Source organism: Neoarius graeffei, chromosome 2, assembly GCF_027579695.1.
Source record: "Neoarius graeffei isolate fNeoGra1 chromosome 2, fNeoGra1.pri, whole genome shotgun sequence".
Classification (NCBI taxonomy): domain Eukaryota; kingdom Metazoa; phylum Chordata; class Actinopteri; order Siluriformes; family Ariidae; genus Neoarius; species Neoarius graeffei.
Genome location: NC_083570.1, coordinates 103204765 through 103224753, shown reverse-complemented (window position 1 = coordinate 103224753; position 19989 = coordinate 103204765). Strand labels below are relative to the sequence as shown.

The 19989-nt window shown below is 40.4% G+C and overlaps 1 gene segment (V, D, J or C); it reads left to right on the top strand.

The window, feature by feature from the left end:
* Window positions 1-632: 632 nt before the first annotated feature.
* On the top strand, window positions 633-13557 carry LOC132870422 (Ig kappa-b4 chain C region-like). The segment is given in 4 exon segments: window positions 633-672; window positions 7308-7450; window positions 12335-12419; window positions 13238-13557. Coding segments are annotated over 4 exon segments (588 nt in total).
* The last annotated feature ends 6432 nt before the right edge of the window (window positions 13558-19989 follow it).

Below are 19989 nucleotides of genomic sequence, written 5' to 3'. Positions count from 1 at the left end.
TGTATAGTACCAGATACAGGCCTTCACAGCTGACCAAGTCAAAGGCTTTGGCTAGGTCTATGAAAACAGCAAGTAAAGGTTTGTTTTGCTCAATGCATTTCTCCTGAAGCAGATGGAGAGTGAAGACCATGTCGATGGTGGATCGATGCCTTCGGAAGCCACACTGGGATTCAGGATAAATTCTGTCTGCAAGAACCTGTAATCTCTTCAGAATTATACTGACGAAGAGTTTACCGACCAGACTGAGCAAAGCAATGGCTCTATAGTTGTCACAGACTTGTCTAGACCCCTTGTTCTTGAAGAGGGTCACCAGCTTTGCGTCTTTGAGATCCTGTGGGACGTGTCCTTCACACCAGCATGATAACAACAGGTTGAGCAGGTATTCTTTCAAGACAGGGATGTCAAGTTTAAGAAGATCTGGAGGTATACCATCACTCCCAGGTGCCTTGCCTCGTTTCATGTCCTTTAGGGCGCTCTCAATTTCTTGCAAGGTGGGATCTTCATCAAGTTACTTCAATTCCAGGAGTTGTTCTATGCAGTCCAGCGCGGATTCATCAAAAGGTACGGGGTTGCTGTAGAGAGAGCTGAAGTGCTCAACCTAGCGTTTGAGTTGAACAGGTTTCTCCAACAAGATGTTACCATCGGAGTCTTTCAAAGGCGCAGTCAGTCGAGGTGATGGCCCTAGAACAAACTTCAGGGCCGCGTGGAATCCGCAATGTCACCACAGTCATCGCAACTCTGAACATTTTCACAAACGTTGTCCCAGAACTCCCTCTGTGTCTCTCTGAGAATGCATTGTGCATTGGCACAAGCTTTTTTCATGGTTGCTTCATTCAGTGGGTTGGGTGCATTGACATAGGTCAGTCTGGAATTCCTCTTTTCATCCAAAACTGGACCGATCTTGTCTAGTGTTAGCTGTATAGCTGTATAGTCTTGTCTAACTAGCCATACAGTGGACTGAAAAATTCACTGAGCTCTTTGCAGACCAAAATTACATTCATTACCAATCTCATTTTCAGTGGCAATAAAGGTAACCTATGAAATATTTAAGAAAATCGACACTGCATTGGAAATTAAGTTGTTAGCTTGATCATCCAAAAAGTGGTTAAGCCACAATAATAATCTTCTGTAGCATTAACATTAGCATGTGAGGTTAATAGCCACTAAAGGAAAAAGAGTGAATAAACATATCGTCTACCTTTCTTCGAGAAAAACTGGGTGCCTAACTGTCAGTCCTTTCTCTCTCTCTCTCTCTCTCTCTCAGCTTTCTGCTGCCTCTCTTTACATTTCTGGTAACCCGACTTCTTCATGATGGTTTCAATCTAGTGATGACTCACCATCAATTCTTCTTATATCATGGGCAATTTACTTTAGTGCTTGATTTGAAAACAACAAACCTAACGTGGTGTCATGCTCTGGCTCTGCCTATGCAAGACTGTACCATGTAATGAATAGGGACAGGGTGAAATATAAAGACTATCTAGTCTAATAATTTTGCAGAAAATGGAAAATCAAACCAGAAGATTGTTATATGTGCTCATTTTAAGAGACAACATTATTAAAAAAAATTTATTAAATTAACTTGCACATAATAATATTGTCCTCTGAGGGCCCCTAGACAGTGCTTGGCCCTAAGAATAGACCTAACTTCCCCCCCTAATGCCACCCCTATCAGTATGGAACTAGTGTTTATTTTAATGTCCACAGCTTCCTGTCCCTGGTCCTAGAGTGTCCCCTGACCTGCACATTTTACTATTTTACCTGCACCATCACACTCACTCAAGTCAGCAAGCACTGTTAATTAGTGGAAACGTTAAATGAGGTGTGTTGAGAGCAGGGAAAGTGCTGAAATGTGCAAGACAGGGGGTCCTGGGGTGGACAAGGGGTAAACCAGGGTTAGGAACCTGTGAGGTAGTCAATGTCAGGACACCATGAACACTGATCAAACACATGGTTCCTCAAACAGCAAGAAAAATTACAGACATTAATCACTGGATTTAAACTTGATGTCTTTGTGTATTTTAATGAGTGTGTATGTCTTATTTATGCTTATATAATGAGACTCACTGTCACATTGAGTGTTATAAGGCTCATCTCTAATGGCTTCCTAATAGTAACAGCAAGTCAGAGATGAGGAGTAAAATTGGATTTAGCCCGTATTCAATATCACAACCAGCCAGCAGTGCAGATACGGATCTGTTATCTCTAAAGCTGTTCTTCTTTCTAAAGATGTTTCAGGTGTGACAGGTAACACCACGACTGAGAGACCTGGGAAACTATTGATCTTACAGTAGTGGATGTGATGGACTGTGTGCAGTGTGGTGTGATGATTATTGAGAGATTTCTAATGTGAGTTGTGAGTTAGTGTGGTGTGGTTCCTCTCCTCCACAGAGGGTCATTGTGTCGTATCACATCCTCCAACTCAGCACCTGCAGTCTCTCCCAGCTGCAGCAGTGCAGTCTCTCTACAATCTGACTGAGGGAGGTTTTTGTACGACTCTATAACACTGTGTGAACCAGTAGCCAGAGATGGAATGGTAACTCTGACAGTAATAATCTCCTGCATCTTCAGTCTGGACTCCACTGATGGTCAGAGTGAAATCAGATCCAGAACCACTGCCACTGAAACGAGCTGGAAATCCTGACTGTCGCTGATTCACATATTTAATCAGGAGTTTAGGAGCTTCTCCAGGTTTCTGCTGATACCAGAATAACCGGTCACCAGATGAGTCCTTAGCCACTGCCTGACTGGTTCTACAGTTGATGGTGACTGTTTCTCCTGGAAGAGCAGATTTCACTGCAGGAGTCTGAGTTACTGTGGCTTGACCTCTGCATTCTGAAAAAAAAATGTTTTATATATATATATATATATATATATATATATATATATATATATATATATATATATATATATATATATATATATATAAATGCAATATCAAATTTAAACATAATTGAAACTGTGTTTTTGTATGAACAGATCATTGAAGAGATAAAATACAGTATGAAGCAGTGTCTGACCTTGAGTCCAGAGGATCAGTGTCCAGATGAAGACGGGGATCAAAGTCATGGTAGCTGTGGGTGAAGTTGCTGTAGCAGCAGCTCTCAGTCATGAAGTGTTAAAGTCACAGCGCTATAAACACTCCCAGAACACTGAAGCATGTGCTGCCAATGCAAAGTGTCCTCTAAGTATGGAAACACCTTTACCACATTCCCCCAATCTTACTGTAATTCTCACACTACTACAGAGTTGTAGCCCAATGGAAATTTTGTTATCAGTTCATTTATTTATTGATGCATCATTATTAAAATTTTAATTTCATGTCTTTCATAATGTGGTAACATCCTTGACATTTAATAATAAATAAGTTAGTTTAAATTTACTTATCTTGAACGTGGATCGAGTCAGCAGTTGGGGTGAGAGGTCAGCAAGAAACAGGAAGGTGTGCGTGAGGGAGAGAACAACATGAGGGAGAAGAAAGGGAGACACGAGTGAGATATTGCGTGAAGCAGGCGCTTCAGGTGACTACGCCCAGAAGTGTCGATACAGGCCTGCACCTTCTGACTGATAACCTGTTGGGTACCCATTTTAAATTCGTTTCATTTCCCCAATTAATTTGATTTCAATTTTATTACATCTCAGTGAGAATAACTGGTGGCTTTAGCAGCATTCCCCATGGGTTCTGAAAAATATTCTCCACTTTTTTCCTTGAAAAATCATGTCAAAGCAGTATTCTTCACTTTTTCTTTTTTTGTCTTCACTTAGGCTGTAATTTTTCTTTGTTACTGACTTATCAAAGTGGAAGTAATAGAGGTTTATACCAACCACACTGACACAATTCAAACATTTGTACAGATACAGCTAGGCTTCTCCATTACATATAAAATTTAAGCTCCACTCCAGCCTCTTATAAGAAAGTTCTTGATTTTGGGCGCCCTGTGCACCATCAAGATAAAATCAACCTCTTTAGTTTGAGCTTATTTAAGTTTATTTTAGTATGGAATTGTTCAAAAGAGCTTTTAGGATTCCCTTTACCCCTTTACTTCAACACAAAACTTGATTTACAATTGAACAGCGTGGAGAAGAGTCTGGGAACAAACAACTATGAAGGAATCCGAATTTCGCGATAATTTACAAACTGAACACAGAATGACAGCGTATTACATCATACGTTCAGCAAGGGGACTCAACACACTATGCCTCCCAAAATGTAGCTGCCTTCAGTCCCTTGCCGGCTGACAGCATTTTCACTTTGGCGCTTTTTACTGACCTCTGTATTACTAACCCTGTCCAATGTGCTCGGGGACAGTAGGGGCTCTGAGTGTGCTTCGACCGTCGCTGTTTCAGCCCGTAAATCACCTTCAGTGCTTAGAGAAGACTGCCCAAAAAACTTCATCAGCTTAGACTGCACCATTGTTTGGTTCATGCAAAGATAATCACACTACCACAGCAGGCCGAATACAACCCCGATTCCAAAAAAATTGGGACAAATTACAAATTGTAAATAAAAACGGAATGCAATAATTTACAAATCTCAAAAACTGATATTGTATTCACAATAGAACATAGACAACATATCAAATGTTGAAAGTGAGACATTTTGAAATTTCATGCCAAATATTGGCTCATTTGAAATTTCATAACAGCAACACATCTCAAAAAAGTTGAGACAAGGGCAATAAGAGGCTGGAAAAGTTAGAGGTACAAAAAAGGAACAGCTGGAGGACCAAATTGCAACTCATTAGGTCAATTGGCAATAGGTCATTAACATGACTGGGTATAAAAAGAGCATCTTGGAGTGGCAACGACTCTCAGAAGTAAAGCTGGGAAGAGGATCACCAATCCCCCGAATTCTGCATTGACAAATAGTGGAGCAATATCAGAAAGGAGTTCGACAGTGTAAAATTGCAAAGAGTTTGAACATATCATTATCTACAGTGCATAATATCATCAAAAGATTCAGAGAATCTGGAAGAATCTCTGTGCGTAAGGATCAAGGCTGGAAAACCATACTGAGTGCCCATGATCTTCGGGCCCTTAGACGGCACTGCATCACATACAGGCATGCTTCTGTGTTGGAAATCACAAAATGGGCTCAGGAATATTTCCAGAGAATATTATCTGTGAACACAATTCACCGTGCCATCCGCCGTTGCCAGCTAAAACTCTGTAGTTCAAAGAAGAAGCCGTATTTAAACATGATCCAGAAGCGCAGACGTCTTCTCTGGGCCAAGGCTCATTTAAAATGGATGGTGGCAAAGTGGAAAACTGTTCTGTGGTCAGACGAATCAAAATTTGAAGTTCTTTATGGAAATCAGGGACGCCGTGTCATTCGGACTAAAGAGGAGAAGGACGACCCAAGTTGTTATCAGCGCCCAGTTCAGAAGCCTGCATCTCTGATGGTATGGGGTTGCATTAGTGCGTGTGGCATGGGCAGCTTACACATCTGGAAAGACACCATCAATGCTGAAAGGTATATCCAGGTTCTAGAGCAACATATGCTCCCATCCAGACGACGTCTCTTTCAGAGAAGACCTTGCATTTTCCAACATGACAATGCCAAACCACATACTGCGTCAATTACAGCATCATGGCTGCGTAGAAGAAGGGTCCGGGTACTGAACTGGCCAGCCTGCAGTCCAGATCTTTCACCCATACAGTAGAAAACATTTGGCGCATCATAAAATGGAAGATACGACAAAAAAGACCTAAGACAGTTGAGCAACTAGAATCCTACGTTAGACAAGAATGGGTTAACATTCCTATCCCTAAACTTGAGCAACTTGTCTCCTCAGTCCCCAGACGTTTACAGACTGTTGTAAAGAGAAAAGGGGATGTCTCACAGTGGTAAACATGGCCTTGTCCCAACTTTTTTGAGATGTGTTGATGTCATGAAATTTAAAATCACGTAATTTTTCTCTTTAAATGATACATTTTCTCAGTATAAACATTTGATATGTCATCTATGTTCTATTCTGAATAAAATATGGAATTTTGAAACTTCCACATCATTGCATTCCGTTTTTATTTACAATTTGTACTTTGTCCCAACTTTCTTGGAATCGAGGTTGTAGATAATCATTATGGATAACTGGGCCACCTCGTCCTCTGCCAGTTAGACGAGGCAGGTGTATATAACTGTATCCAGGAGGACTAACTTCATTTAATGCTCTATATTCATTTGGCTTCATCCATGTTTCAGTTAAACAAAGTACATTAAACTCCTGATCAGTAATAAGTTCATTAACCATTAGCACTTTAGATGTAAGGAGTGTCCCCTGTCCTACACATTTTAATGTTTTACCTGCACTAACACACTCACTCAACTCAGCAAGCACGGTTAATTAGCTGAAGCGTTAAACGAGGTGTGTTTGGATGGTTTTGTAACCTTCTTCAGCCTGATGAGCATCAACAACGCTTTTTCTGAGGTCCTCAGAAATCTCCTTTGGTTGTGCCATGATACACTTCCACAAACATGTGTTGTGAAGATCAGACTTTGATAGATCCCTGTTCTTTAAATAAAACCGGATGCCCACTCACACCTGATCATCATCCCACTGATTGAAAACACCTGACTCTAATCTCACCTTCAAATTAACTGCTAATCCTAGAGGTTCACATACTTTTGCCACTCACAGATATGTAATTTTGGATCATTTTCCTCAATAAATAAATGAACAAGTATAATATTTTTGTCTCATTTGTTTAACTGGGTTCTCTTTATCTACTTTTAGGACTTGTGTGAAAATCTGATGATGTTTTCGGTCATATTTATGCAGAAATATAGAAAATTCTAAAGGGTTCACAAACTTTCAAGCACCACTGTAGATCTATTATGCATAAAAGTGAGTGAGAGAGAGAGAAGTTTAAACTTTCACTGATCAGAAAGTCAAAATGAGAGATTTCCTGGAAATTACAGGTGTATAAATGTAGTAGAGAAATGACAGAAGTTGAGTCTTTCACTTTAATTCCATCAGGATTCAGACTGACTACAGAGGAGATTTAGAGGTGAGCAGCAATAAAAAGTTCATTCCTTACTATCTTTATGGATCATGTTGTTGTTTTTTCTGACTGGAGAGATGAATCTCATCACTAATCCATCATTTGGTGTTATTTCTCCTCCAGTCTCCTGCAGTGTGTACAGTACACTGTGCTCCAGAGTCAGACAGGTTTACTGAATCATCACTGAGTTTAAACACCAGAGTGACAAAGAAAACTAACCAATGAAAAAAACATTTAATCAGACAATTGTGTTCTGTAAATATAACCACATTGACTCTGTGTGTGTGTGTGTGTGTGTTCTCCAGCTGGTCCGGTGGTGAACTCCTCCATGTCTCTGCTCCCTCCCTCCTCTCTGCAGCTCTCTGAAGGATCGGCCTCGCTGCTCTGCCTGCTCTCAGCCTATTCTCCACAGGGGGCGCTGCTGAGCTGCACCATGGATGGTGTCGAGGTGAACGAGGGGGTTCTGACCAGCACAGAAGAACAGAAGGACCCTTCAGCACCCTGACCCTCTTCAAAGAACGCTGGGAAGAGTCCGAGGTGTTCGGCTGTACCGTCTCCCACCACAACACCACTCAGATCACCTCGTTCTGAAAGAGCCGCTGTAAAGTCCACTAGAATAGAAGTGTACACTTTAAAACATATTTAGAAGACTGGAGTGGAGTCAGTGGTGTATCTGTACTGAAATAAAGCTTAAATGTGGAAAGCATGTCTCCTTTTTCAGTGGTGAAGTGTCTTTGACAGTGATTTGGATCGGCACCTTTAACAGCAGGTCGAGTGCAGCGCTGTGTGTTGTGCTTGAGTGAGTTCGACTGAAGAACCATGAACATCTGCTGAAAGTGTTGATCTATTCTGGGACTCAGAACTGTTCATGCAAATGAACTGTTACTTCTGATTTCTCTGACTGGGAAGAATATGCCTAAACTCATGAAAAATCTAACAAGTACATTTTAAATATACTGAAGAATAATCTGATCTCTGAGAAAACATAAAAATAGTCATAAACTATGACAGGAGTGAAGGCACTGAAAGACAAAATGTTGACAGATTGATGGGGGGAATGACATATCGAGGCAGTCACTGAGTCTGATTCAAGACCTAAAATCTCTTCCAATTGTACAGACAGAGAGAGAGAGAGAGAGAGAGAGAGATCGGTCTCTTCTCCTGAAGGTCCTGATCATGCAAACTTCCTGGAACATAAGATATGCTTTAGACACTTTCATGTATATCTCCTTGGATAAAAGCAATAAGACAGCAAATTAGAATTCAGGGATTAAAAAAAAAAAAAGAAAAGAAATTAACTGGATGGGAAATCTGTGTATTGCGCTACGTCTTACTGAAGTGAATGTGGCCGTCGCTAATCAACGTTACAATGTCTCCATATATAAATGTGCACAAGTGTGTAAAAATAAAAGGTGAATAATTTTACCTAAATTCAGTACATGTATTTTTTTTTTACTATACTGTATTTTCAGGGATCATTGTTATTGTATCTAGTTAGGAAATGCACTTTGAAACTGCTTCATTTCTCTGTTGTGTTGCAGTAGTGGTTCAGTGGTTAAGGCTGCGAGCCTACCACACAGATTTAATACTTGTCATTTTTAGGGCATACCTAACAACATGTGTTTTCTTTCTCTCCCCCCCCCCCCCAATCTGTCCCTCTGAGTTACATGTTGGTCCTGGGATTGAGATGCTGGCCTCTTCTGCCCCTCGGACCTGCTTGATCCATCCTGGTGCCCTGTGTCTGGTCGGAGTTTTATCGCACCGCTCCTGTGAAGGACGGCCCCATGAGGACAGTTGAGGGTTACACCTGGAGGATGCTCTGGACTCTTACAGTCATGCTTTTATGGCTGAGGACTACAGTTGTCTTGCTCACTTTAGGACTGCAGTTATCATGAACAGTTTTGCACTCAAATTTCCATCAATGAAGAGTTATAACATCAATGAAACTGTCCTCATGTTAAAAGTGTTAATATTATAGTCAGGCTGTCTGTTGTTGCCCAAATGAGGATGGGTTCCCTTTTGAGTCTGGTTCCTCTCGAGGTTTCTTCCTCATGTTGTCTGAGGGAGTTTTTCCTTGCCACCGTCGCCATAGGCTTGCTCATTGGGGATAGATTAGGGATAAATTAGCTCATGTTTTAAGTCGTTCAAATTCTGTAAAGCTGCTTTGCGACAATGTTTATTGTTAAAAGTGCTATACAAATAAACTTGACTTGACTTGACTTGACTTGAAGGCTCTGAGTAACAGAGCAGAAGGTCAGGGGATCGAGCCTCAGCACTGCCAAGTGACCCTTGATTAAGGCCTTTAACCCTCTCTGCTTTAGGGGCGCTGTATCATGGCTGACCCCAGCTTCCTAACAAGCTGGGACACATGAAGTAAAGAATTATCACTGTGCTGTAATATATATGTGACAAAAAAGGTTTCTCTTCTCCATTATTCAGTGTGTATAAAGCTAGGAATCTCAGTGTAGTCCAGTGGGAAAGAAACATAATATATTCACTTCTGTTCATTCTGATATTCTCAGTTTGTGCTATAATGGCAAAAGTTAATATATTTATGATTTATTTGTGCTTGTTGATGACAGGGCAATACCTGTTTACATGTACATTTATTGAGATTTTATATATATTTTCTTCCAGGTCAAGGGTATCATCAGGATTGGAAGAAGCTGGTCATGTGGAGGAGAGAGTGAGGGAGAACAGCATGAAGAGAGAAAAAACAACAGCAATGTCTTTTCCATTGTGCTGAAAGTTTTGTCCTGTATAGATAGTGGTTGTTAGTTCAGTAAATTGAGTTTGACGAAACTTGACAAACATGGAGGTAATTTGCAGTTTCCATCCAAAAGATCCATTGTTGAATGAGTCAGGAGGCTGTATACCTGTCAGCTCGGTAGCCATTAGGTTTTCCCACATGGACTAACTGAGATATTAAGAGAAGTGAGCTCTCTCAGCAAACCAAAGTAGTTTAAAAGCTCTGGCTGGTCCACGGAGACTCTGAAGATCGACCATACACCAGTCAGAGCTACCACGGTCTGAGCTGTTCTTCAGTCCTAAGTACAAATACAAGTGGATTCAACTTGTGTAGAATGCAGTAGACTAATGTCAAGATAATAAAGTACTGAACAAGCACTTGAATGACCTCATTGGATAGAACTACCCAAATTTTCCTGATCGAAATGAAAAACCTGCATAACGGAATCAGGTTAGGAATATGAGGAGAGAAGGGTTGTTGGTTGTCCAGAACTACCTCAAGGTTTCCTGTCTTGTCAGATGTTGTGATCCAAGGATTCTTCAGGGAGATCACAAAGTCCTGACATGTGGATGCAGCAACAGAGAGATGCAGCAGCTCAGTCTTGCTGAGGTTTAGTTTCAGCTGATGAACTGCCATCGATGGTGATGAGGAGAAAGTGTGGAGGATTCAGGTAGTGAGGGAGAGGTATAAATAGATACTGGCAGGTAGGGCAGGGAGAACAAGCATGCAAGATACAAAGTAATGATCTGAAAAGTAGAGTGGGGTAACGCTGATACCTAGAGCTCAGGAAGAATGGCTGAAGACCAGGTCCAGAAAGTTTAAACTGTGGTGTGTTGGAAAGCATGTGGAGAAGGTCATATTGAAGGAGTGCCGGAAAGAGAGAAGAAAAAGACAACAGATAGAAACTAAGACATAGAGCAGAATAATAACAGTAACTGATATCTGGTCAGAAAGAGAAACTGAAATGGGGGCAGGATTAGTGATAGAGGCTGAAAAAAGAGAGACATTTTTCCACCTTTTTTTCAGTTCTGACAAATAAGCTCGAAAAATACATAACTATTGATATTACAGTAGTGGATGTGATGGACTGTGTGCAGTGTGGTGTGATGATGATTAAGAGATTTCTAATGTGAGTTGTGAGTTAGTGTGGTGTGGTTCCTCTCCTCCACAGAGGGTCATTGTGTCGTATCACATCCTCCAACTCAGCACCTGCAGTCTCTCCCAGCTGCAGCAGTGCAGTCTCTCTACAATCTGACTGAGGGAGGTTTTTGTACGACTCTATAACACTGTGTGAACAGGTTGGTGCTACTGATGTAATGGAAACTCTGACAGTAATAATCTCCTGCATCTTCAGTCTGGACTCCACTGATGGTCAGAGTGAAATCAGATCCAGATCCACTGCCACTGAAACGAGCTGGAAAACCTGACTCTCGCTGATTCGCAAGTTTAATCAGGAGTTTAGGAGCTTCTCCAGGTTTCTGCTGATACCAGTGTAAGGGTTGATTACCCCAACCTTGGTACACCTGGGGATTAGTTCTACACTTGATGGTGACTGTTTCTCCTGGAAGAGCAGATTTCACTGCAGGAGTCTGAGTTACTGTGACTTGACCTCTGCATTCTGAAAAAAAAAAAATTATAATGAGACAAACCTGAAAAAATGTATTGTCTTGACGAGTTTGTTTAAAATATAAAAGGCAAAGCCGTGTCTGACCTTGAGTCCAGAGGATCAGTGTCCAGATGAAGACGGGGATCAAAGTCATGGTAGCTGTGGGTGAAGTTGCTGTAGCAGCAGCTCTCAGTCATGAAGTGTTAAAGTCACAGCGCTATAAACACTCCCAGAGCACTGAAGCATGTGCTGCCAATGCAAAGTGTCCTCTAAGTATGGAAACACCTTTACCACATTCCCCCAATCTTACTGTAATTCTCACACTACTACAGAGTTATTGTGTGAATTTTACTTGTGGGGTCAGATGGAGATTTTCTGTAAAACACTTTGAGGTCTAAGATGCATAAATAAGTGAATTAGAGAGAGAAGCTTCAACTTTCACTGGATGGTGTTTGTACTGAATGTTAATGAGTTTCTCACTGTAGTGGATTTATGGTGGAAGAAGCAGCATCAATGTTGGCAGTGAGTAAATACACACTCATATTTTTGACTGTAAATTAATATTTAGATTATTGTAGGACTTAAATATCATATCATAACTTTCTATCAGTCTACAGAAGCAGTGGAGGAATTATTCTCACTTTAGCTCCACACATTCAGTCATATATTGTAAATTTCTCATGAGTACATCAGCATTTTTACTCCATGAGGCATTCTGGGTAAAACCTGTGCAATTGCAATTCCACATTTTGTGAAATTTCAACTTTTATTTTGTGTAATTTATTTGTGTTTCTCACTCACTAATTGCATCCTCAGTTTAGATTGACACTCTTGGTGTTTTAAAAGAAAAAAACAGTAAAATGTAGTAAAACAGTCAGAGAGTTAGTGTATTAATCAGCTGATGTGAGCAGAAGTTGGTGTTTTGTAGCTGTTTTGTAATAAGAGGTTTAAATGGATGGAGAGAGCAGTGAGTTTAGAGCAGCAGGGTTTTTGTACGGCCGCTAAACCTGTTTGTATCACTGTGGGTCACTTTTGGTGGAGGAACCAAACTGTCTGTGGGCCGTAAGTAACCTGTTTACTAATTACTGAAATGGAGTGTGTTCAGATTAATGACTGAAATGGAGTGTGTTCAGATTAATGACTGAAATGGAGTGTGTTCAGATTAATGACTGAAATGGAGTGTGTTCAGATTCATGTTGTAATGTGTAAAGAATATATTTTACATTTAGTTTTCCTCCAGATCCACTCAGTGAGATGTGAATTTTTTGTAACATCCTTTTGTTTCTCAAATTTCCATTATTTTAGAAGTTTGAAAAATGTCTTTTTATTATACTGCTGGTTGTTTATTATAATTTAAAGTTTAAATGTATTTGATTATAGCGCTTGTGGTTAATTATAATTTAAGTCTAAAAGCAAAGTCGATATCATTGTGCAAATTACAGGTGACTTTTTTTTTATTGAATGATTTTAACGACATTTAATATCTTAGAGACTGTGAGTCTATGAACAGATTTAAATGTAGAAACCAAAACTGAATTTGCTTAAGTGGTAAACATTCTCTATTTCAAATGTGGCTTATTCATTTTATAAAATGAATTTAATGTTTTTAATTCCTGAATACTCAGTATAATTAAATTTTCCTGTCCAGGGAGAACTGTAATATAAATGATTATAGATCTAAGATGTAAAAGTGTTTGAATTGAGTGTGAAACGTTTGTGATGCTCCACTGAACTCAGTTCTGCTCTGTAAGATATAAAGGGAAGTGAAACACACAGTGAGCTGAAACGAAGCCTGAGTGACTGACAGCTGTCCATTCCTGTCTCAACTCTGTGTGTGTGTGTGTGTGTGTGTGTGTGTGTGTGTGTGTGTGTGTGTGTAGGTGTCACTCAGCCCAGTGTGACGGTGTTGCCTCCCTCCAGTGTGGAGCTGCAGCAGGAGAAGGTCACACTCATGTGTGTGGCCGACAAGGGCTTCCCCTCGGACTGGACACTGAGCTGGAAGGTTGATGGGAGCAGCTGGAGCTCGGGGGAGAGCCGCAGCACCGCCGTTCTGCACGCGGACGGCCTCTACAGCTGGAGCAGCACGCTGAGCCTCCACCCGGAGCAGTGGAGGAACAAGGTGGTGACCTGTGAGGCCTCCAAAGACAACCAACCTACTGTGGTGGGCAGAGTGAACACAGAGCAGTGCTCAGAGCTGTGAGCTCACACACACTTTACTCAGCTCACCTTCTACTGCTTCACTGTGTGTTACATGTGGCCTTTACTGCTCAAATGTCCCACTTTCATCATTTCATTTGTGTTATTAACATGTGAGCTCACACACTCCTCAGTTTAACTCAACTCTTCTTCTTAATGATCACTTACATATGTGTTAAGTGTGTGTATCACTGCAATGTCCTGCTTTGAATTATTAATAAAAGCCTTTGAATCATGAAACACTTTTGTTGCACATTATTGTTCATGTACATCATAAACAAATCACCAAAGCACCTGTCTCAGTATCTGTTATGGACCGTAATATATATAATCTTAATATTATATATATTCATTATAAATAATAATAATAATAATAATAATAATAATAGTAATAATAATAATATTCAAGAGAAAGTATCGACAGTGAGGATGTGAATTAAATTATAAAGCGTTAATGTTTAAAAGAGAGTAAGTGGAATGCTTCATGTTACTTTCACTCATTGGTGAATTGGGGACTGGTGTGATGGTTATGGAAATGCTGTTACACCTACTGTATTAATCACAACTGTAAACCTGGATGTTACTCAGACTGAACTCAAATCAATATTCTGTTACAAAAATCATCAGTATTACTTTTGTAGTGAATTTCCGACACTAAAAGACATGTTACAATTTACTATGCAGGGGCGCTGCTCGAAATTTTGGGCCCTCTTAAAACATATAATAAACACCCCCCTCACCCACCCCTGCAAAAATAAATAAATAAATAAATAAATAAATAACTTCCCTTAGTTTATCCAGAGGAAGTGTTATTAGTGCTTTTAATTAATTATTATTGTTAGCGAGTTATTCATTCAACAAAATCTGAGTTTGTCAGACACCAGTAATGACCCACTGGATCTGAACACCTCTACTGAATTGATCACAGAAGACACAGACCTTGTTTATGGACCTTGTCCACCAACATCATAGGTCAGAGGTCAAGTTTGTTTATCCGCCATATTGGGTATCAAGCCGCAGATCACTTCACATGCGGAAATTTTTGGAGATTGATTAAAATTTTCAGTCAGAATGGCTTGTTGTGTGGCAGTTGGGTGCTCAAACAGAAAAAGCACGGAGGGTTTATCATTTTACCGGTTCCCCGCTGATCAAGAGCGGAGGAAGAAGTGGATTGCTGCCGTTAAACGTGTTGACTGGGAACCAAGCGAGCACTCGAGCTTGTGTGCCCAACATTTTGTGTCAGGCAAGTGGCTTCTACCCCTGTAACGTTAACTGTTTCAGTATAACGTGTAAATAATATACATTTTTGTAATCAACATGATACGCTTGTGCATTTTCAATTTTTATGTTTCCTAAATCCTTGACTCGTGGCATTCTACATTGCAATTACTAAAACTAGATCTAGTAATATCTATACATAAGAGAGCAAAACATGGCATCGTCAGCGAACATTAGTTCACGTATCGGGACTGTGCTGGTTTTCGACTTTGCCCTGAGGCACGCAAGATTGAAAAGTTTGCCATCGCTCCTGGTGCTGAGGGCGATGCCTTCAGGGTTTGGAAAAGCAATATGTATCAGGGTGGATAAGAAGATGCCAAACAGCGTTGGCGCCATCTCGCATTCCTGTTTAACTCTGTAATTCACTGTGAAGGCTTCTGATAGGTTACCATCAAAATCTACACAAGCAGACATTCCATCATGAAATGCTTTGATGATAGCTAGGAATTTAGGTGGACAGCCTAACTTGTGTAGTACCAGATACAGGCCTTCACGGCTGACCGAGTCGAAGGCTTTGGTTAGGTCTATGAAAACAGCAAGTAAAGGTTTGTTTTGCTCAATGCATTTCTCCTGAAGCAGATGGAGAGTGAAGACCATGTCGATGGTGGATCAATGCCTTCAGAAGCTGCACTGGGATTCAGGATAAATTCTGTCTGCAAGAACCTGTAATCTCTTCAGAATTATACGGGCAAAGAGTTTACCGACCAGACTGAGCAAAGTAATGGCTCTATAGTTGTCACAGACTTATCTAAACCCCTTGCTCTTAAACAGGGTCACCAGCTTTGCGTCTTTGAGATCCTGTGGGACGTGGCCTTCATGCCAGCATGATAACAGCAGGTCGAGCAGGTATTCTTTCAAGACAGGGAGGTCAGGTTTAAGAAGATCTGGAGGTATACCATCACTCCCAGGTGCCTTGCCTCTTTTCATGTCCTTTAGGGTGCTCCATTTTCTTGCAAGGTGGGATCTTCATCAAGTTAGGTCAGTTCCGGGAGTTGTTCTACGCAGTCCAGCGTGGATTCATCAAAAGGTACAGGGTTGCTGTAGACAGAGCTGAAGTGATCAACCCAGCGTTTGAGTTGAACAGGTTTCTCCAACAAGATGTTACCATTGGAGTCTTTCAAAGGCACAGTCAGTCGAGGTGATGGCCCTAGAACAAACTTCAGGGCCGCATGGACACCACGATGTCACCACAGTCATTGCAACTCTGAACATTTTCACAAACGTTGTCCCAGAACTCCTTCTGTGACTCTCTGAGAATGCATTGTGCATTGGCACAAGCTTTTTTCATGGTTGCTTCATTCAGTGGGTTGGGTGCATTGACATAGGTCAGTCTGGAATTCCGCTTTTCATCCAAAACTGGACCGATCTTGTCTAGGGTTAGCTGTATAGATGTATAGTCTTGTCTAACTAGCTGTATAGTGGACCGTCAAATTCACTGAGCTCTTTGCAGAACAAAATTACATTCATTACCAATCTCATTTTCAGTGGCAATAAAGGTAACCTATGAAATATTTAAGAAAAACTACACTGCATTGGAAATTAAGTTGTTAGCTTGATCATCCAAAAAGTGGTTAAGCCACAATAATAATCTTCTGTAGCATTAACATTAGCATGTGAGGTTAATAGTCACCAAAGGAAAAAGAGTGAATAAACATATCGGCTACCTTTCTTCAAGGAAAACTGGGTGTCTCACTGTCAGTCATTTCTCTCTCTCTCTCTCTCTCACCTTTTTGCTGCCTCTCTTAAGGTTTCTAGTAACCCGACATGTTCATGATGGTTTCAATCTAGTGGTGATTCACCATCAATTCTTCTTATATCATGCGCAATTTACTTTAGTGCTTGATTTGAAAACAACAAACCTAATGTCGTGTCATGCTCTGGCTCTCCCTACGCAAGACTGTAACATGTAATGAATATGGACAGGGTGAAATATAAAGACTATCTAGTCTAATAATTTTGCAGAAAATGGAAAACCAAACCAGAAGGTTGTTATATGTGCTCATTTTAAGAGACAACATTATTTAAAAAAAATATTTTTATTAAATTAACTTGCACATAATAATATTAACATTGTCCTCTGAGGGCCCCTAGAGAGTGCTTGGCCCGAAGAATAGACCTAACTTCCCCCCTCTAATGACGCCCCTATCAGTATGGAATTAGTGTTTATTTGAATGTCCACAGCTTCCTGTCCCTGGAGTGTCCCCTGTCCTGCACATTTTACTATTTTACCTGCACTAACAGACTCACTCAAATCAGCAAGCACTCTTAATTAGGGGAAATGTTAAATGAGGTGTGTTGGGAGCAGGGAAAGTGCTGAAATGTGCAAGACAGGGGGTCCTGGGGTGGACAAGGGGTAAACCAGGGTTAGGAACCTGTGAGGTAGTCAATGTCAGGACACCATGAACACTGATCAAACACATGGCTCCTCAAACAGCAAGAAAAATTACAGACATTAATCACTGGATTTAACTTTGATGTCTTTGTGTATTTTAATAAGTATGTCTTATTTATGCTTATATAATGAGACACAGTGAGTGTCATAAGGCTCATCTGTAATGGGTTCATAATAGTAACAGCAAGTCAGAGATGAGGAGTAAAATTGGATTTAGCCCGTATTCAATATCACAACCAGCCATCAGTGCAGATTCGGATCTGTTATCTCTAAAGGTGTTTTTCTTTCTAAAGATGTTTCAGGTGTGACAGGTAACACCACGACTGAGAGACCTGGGAAACTATTGATCTTACAGTAGTGGATGTGATGGACTGTGTGCAGTGTGGTGTGATGATTATTGAGAGATTTCTAATGTGAGTTGTGAGTTAGTGTGGTGTGGTTCCTCTCCTCCACAGAGGGTCATTGTGTCGTATCACATCCTCCAACTCAGCACCTGCAGTCTCTCCCAGCTGCAGCAGTGCAGTCTCTCTACAATCTGACTGAGGGAGGTTTTTGTACGACTCTATAACACTGTGTGAACCAGTAACCAGAGATGGAATGTACACTCTGACAGTAATAATCTCCTGCATCTTCAGTCTGGACTCCACTGATGGTCAGAGTGAAATCAGATCCAGATCCACTGCCACTGAAACGAGATGGAAAACCTGACTGTAGCTGATTTACAAATTTAATCAGGAGTTTCGGAGCTTCTCCAGGTTTCTGCTGATACCAGTGTAAGTAGTGGTCATTTGAGCTGTGATAATACACTGCCTGACTGGTTCTACAGTTGATGGTGACTGTTTCTCCTGGAAGAGCAGATCTCACTGCAGGAGTCTGAGTTACTGTGACGTTAACTGTTTCAGTATAACGTGTAAATAATATACATTTTTGTAATAAACATGATACGCTTGTGCATTTTCAATTTTTATGTTTCCTAAACCCTTGACTCGTGGCATTCTACATTGCCACTACTAAAACTAGTAGTAGATCTAGTAATATCTATACATAATGGTTAGTACTACTACTAATTAAAAAAACAGTATCATGCTACATGATTCGATAATAGCGATATGCAAATAAGATCTATTCTGAAAAGTCAATGTATGGTATGCACCTGTGAAGAAATAACAAAACGCTTTTCCCGCATAATGAACTAGCACGTTCTGTACCCATCCTGAGGAGAAATATCTGTAATTTTCTAGTGACTTGTAGGCTTTTCGTGACTGACCACTGTAACCCCCTGGCGTGTTGATTAGATAATGATATACATCAGGGTAACTTACGTCTGGCAGCTCATTACTTGAACAATCAAGCGCAGATCTCGTTTCACTCTTACTAATCATATATGGGTCGACCCCGAAGACAGCAATCTTATCTCTATAACAATTTTTTGCTGTGATATCCAGGGATTCAGCATAAGTCGAGAGGCAGACTTGAGAAGAAGGCATCGCGACAGTGGGTATCACTATCAAACTTGCGAAAGCGTGATCCCCAATATGGCGGTGTAAACAGATAATCACGTGACCATGATGTCACACGCACAAGGTCCATACCCTGATATTACTTTTCACCCCTCAGTGTCAGTCTTTAGTTCGAGACCTCCCCAGGCTGGAGCTCGTAGATAAGTATAAACTTCGTGTAGGCTGGCCTTGGTGTCTCAAACAGATTTCCAAATTCATCCTGATGTCTCCTTCATGTACTGACTCATTATATGCAGTTACATTTCTAGGTTGATGAATAATTATTTAATTCATTGAAGAAAATTACATGATTCGGGGTTTTTTTTCTTGGCTTTTCCAATTTAATAGAAAAAACAAAACAAAAAAAAAATGGAAATACAGTAATCCACAATCCAGTAAGAAAAATTCAACATTCATCAACTGATTAAATAAATTAAATATAAATTAAATAAATTATTAAATAAAGACTTGAACAATAACAACAATGAGCTAGATAACCACTGTACATACTCTACATGCATTTTTAAAGTGGCTTATGTGCTTTGTTGTGCAACAGAGGGGAACATTTATTTAACACACTCATAAATTTTACATCAACAATTTGGTTATACCATGCTGCCTGCAAATGGATGCATCGAAAACAGAAGCGCGAGAATATTTTTAACACCAAGGATTCAAATTCCAAAAGACAAACACTGAACCTTCTTGGTAGCAAAATCGTTGATCAAGTCTTTAAAGTCAAGTGGCAGAGCCAACTTGCTTTTGATTGAAAAGACTGCAAGATGATTCAGCCTCTCCTGAGCCATTGTTGATCTCAGATAGCTCTTGATCAGTTTCAGCTTACTAAATACCCTTTCTCTACCAGCAACAGTAAATGGAAGTGTGCAAAAAATCCTAAGGGCAATGCAACCCTCTCCAAAAATGCTCTGGAGTTGCAATTTGTAAATTGCATTTAGGAGAGAAAGACAGGTGCAGTCAGAGTGGAAAGTAGCAGAAAATATTGAATAAGATGCCTGATTTCATTCTCAAACTGAGGTGTGAGGTCCCTTGCGCACTTAATTATCAGTGGCCAACACAGAGAAGAAACAATACTGTCACTTATCTGCCCAACTTCATGTGTGGCTGCAAATTCTTCAACAATATTTGCTATGGTTTGGAACTGAGTGGCCGAGTCACTTATTATCTGCTCCAGGGCAGTGAAAAATACAGTATTTCGAAATGTTGTTTCTGCACTGTCTTCCTGACCTGCTTCCTCTGAGGTCTCATC